Source organism: Genypterus blacodes, unplaced genomic scaffold (assembly GCF_046128005.1).
Source record: "Genypterus blacodes isolate CSIRO-AG114 ecotype Tasmania unplaced genomic scaffold, CSIRO-AGI_Gbla_v1 ptg000029l_1, whole genome shotgun sequence".
NCBI classification, from domain to species: domain Eukaryota; kingdom Metazoa; phylum Chordata; class Actinopteri; order Ophidiiformes; family Ophidiidae; genus Genypterus; species Genypterus blacodes.
In genome coordinates this window covers 5,035,001-5,036,873 of record NW_027466842.1, presented here as the reverse complement: position 1 = coordinate 5,036,873, position 1,873 = coordinate 5,035,001, and the positions used below count along the sequence as shown (strand labels likewise).

Genomic DNA, 1,873 nt, shown 5'->3' with positions numbered 1-1,873 from the left:
GCATATATAACAAGCAAGTACAGGTTCTACTGAAAGAGCCTTTTTTTAATTAACCTCTGAAATATACACATCTGGACTGGTTACTTTTAAAATAAACAAATTATAATCTTCACAAAAATATTCTATCCCACATTTTTTTCTGATGTGTTTCTTGTGCAAGTGCTACACAATTAAAATACACACAACAACAATAATCTACAACAAAGTGTTGCATTCACACAGTTCCATGTCAACATGTCAAATACTTTAACACAGCATTTTGTCTCATTTAATGAGAGTTTTGACACGGAAACTGATCCTTTTGAGGAAATGTGTCAAAAATAATGAGGGATAACTTATAGGATTGATCCATTCGGTGGCTTAACAGTCTGCATGTAGACATTTACAGCAACTACTGATTTAAAATACGGAAACTTTAACCATTTTTGTTATGAAACAGTTGTTCATATACAAATTGTGTCATCGGGATCTACAAAAATAAAAGCTTACAGGTGTTTTTCCTAACAATGTGGAATACAAAACCAAGCTTTTTGCAGGAAGAAAATCTGTCATTCGTCGAACGTTATATAGCCCTCATTGGTTTGATCCTGATGTCTCAGTCTAAGGCAATGTTCCTCTCTGGGAACTCTGGGATTTAATATCTTTAATATCAGTGGCAAGAATATATCACAGTGATGAGGAACAGTCTGCCAGAATCTGATCATCTGTTTTACTCTATGCAGTGGAGGCTGAATTTAGCTTTAGTGGAATTGAAACATTAAAATATCTGCTGATAAAATCTCTGTGTATCGCAATGTAAATGATTGTGACTGTGTATTGGATTTGCGTGCATCTATCCCTCAAATGAAATTGTAGAATTAAAGTAGATAACAGTAGAAACATAATACTGACTATATCAATGTAACCACAATCCAACATCGCATACAGCTACATGTAAATACAGGAAACAATGCTGGATGCACAGAAGTTCATTAGGAATTGGCTGCGGAGAAAGTCTGGCTTCATTGTGCATTTGTAAATGGATAATCAGAACTTAAAAGAACTGCAAATGCTATGAATTTAGTCTCAGGTGAAATAATGACCTATTATGTCTTCTGCTCCCAAAAGTTCAGCACTGAAAATGGCAAACTAAATGCCAAATGTCACTACATGCTTAAACATTTCAACTCAATTTTTACAGCTGCCCTTTTACATCTCATCTTTGAGCTCTCAGAACAAACCGACCAAACCAACACATTTTCTGTCTTCTCAGTTTGTTGAAGTGACAAGAGTATGTTGTATCTTCTTCTTTCCACTGGCAAGGGCACATGTGAAAGATAAACATGGATTTGGACAGAGAAACTTGTCCATAATGCCCGTTGGGAAAAACCAAGACCTGCTAGCAAACAGGACAAGAGAGGTAGGAATATGAATTCCAAAACCTATTAACCACAAACACATTAAAATTGCATGCTAATTACCATTTGGTTGCATGGCAACAAAATCAAAAGCATACTGCTGACAAGTCACCACAACCAGAAAAATGACACTACTCAAACTAGAGAACACAATCACACTTAGCGAGCCCTCAATCCAGAAGATTATTTACATATATGGCTCTCCTGCCTTGGAAAAGTCTTTGGCCCTCTAGTTGGCAGATTCCTCGCGTGGCAGGTTGAGCCTCACCTCCCCTCCAGCTGCCGTGGAGGCAGAGTAGACTGCAGTGGCAGAAAGAGAAGAAGGGCCGTTGGTCTCCATAGTGAAAAGCTTGCAGGTCCCTGGCAGGGCCACATCAGTAGCCTCCTTTTCTGGGCTGGAGGCCCGGGATGATCCGGGTGAGGAGGTGGGGCTGAGCTGCACAGCCGTGGTATCCTGCAGCGTGTGCTCACTGGTT

General features: G+C 39.2%; 1 protein-coding gene across 1 annotated transcript in view; it reads right to left on the bottom strand.

The window, feature by feature from the left end:
* Positions 1-1,626: 1,626 nt before the first annotated feature.
* The window catches only part of tmem275a (transmembrane protein 275a), a 621-nt gene continuing 374 nt past the window's right edge, over positions 1,627-1,873 (bottom strand). The window contains exon 1 of the mRNA XM_076144766.1: positions 1,627-1,873. This exon is cut by the window's right edge and continues 374 nt beyond it. Coding sequence (XP_076000881.1) covers positions 1,627-1,873 — 247 coding nt within the window.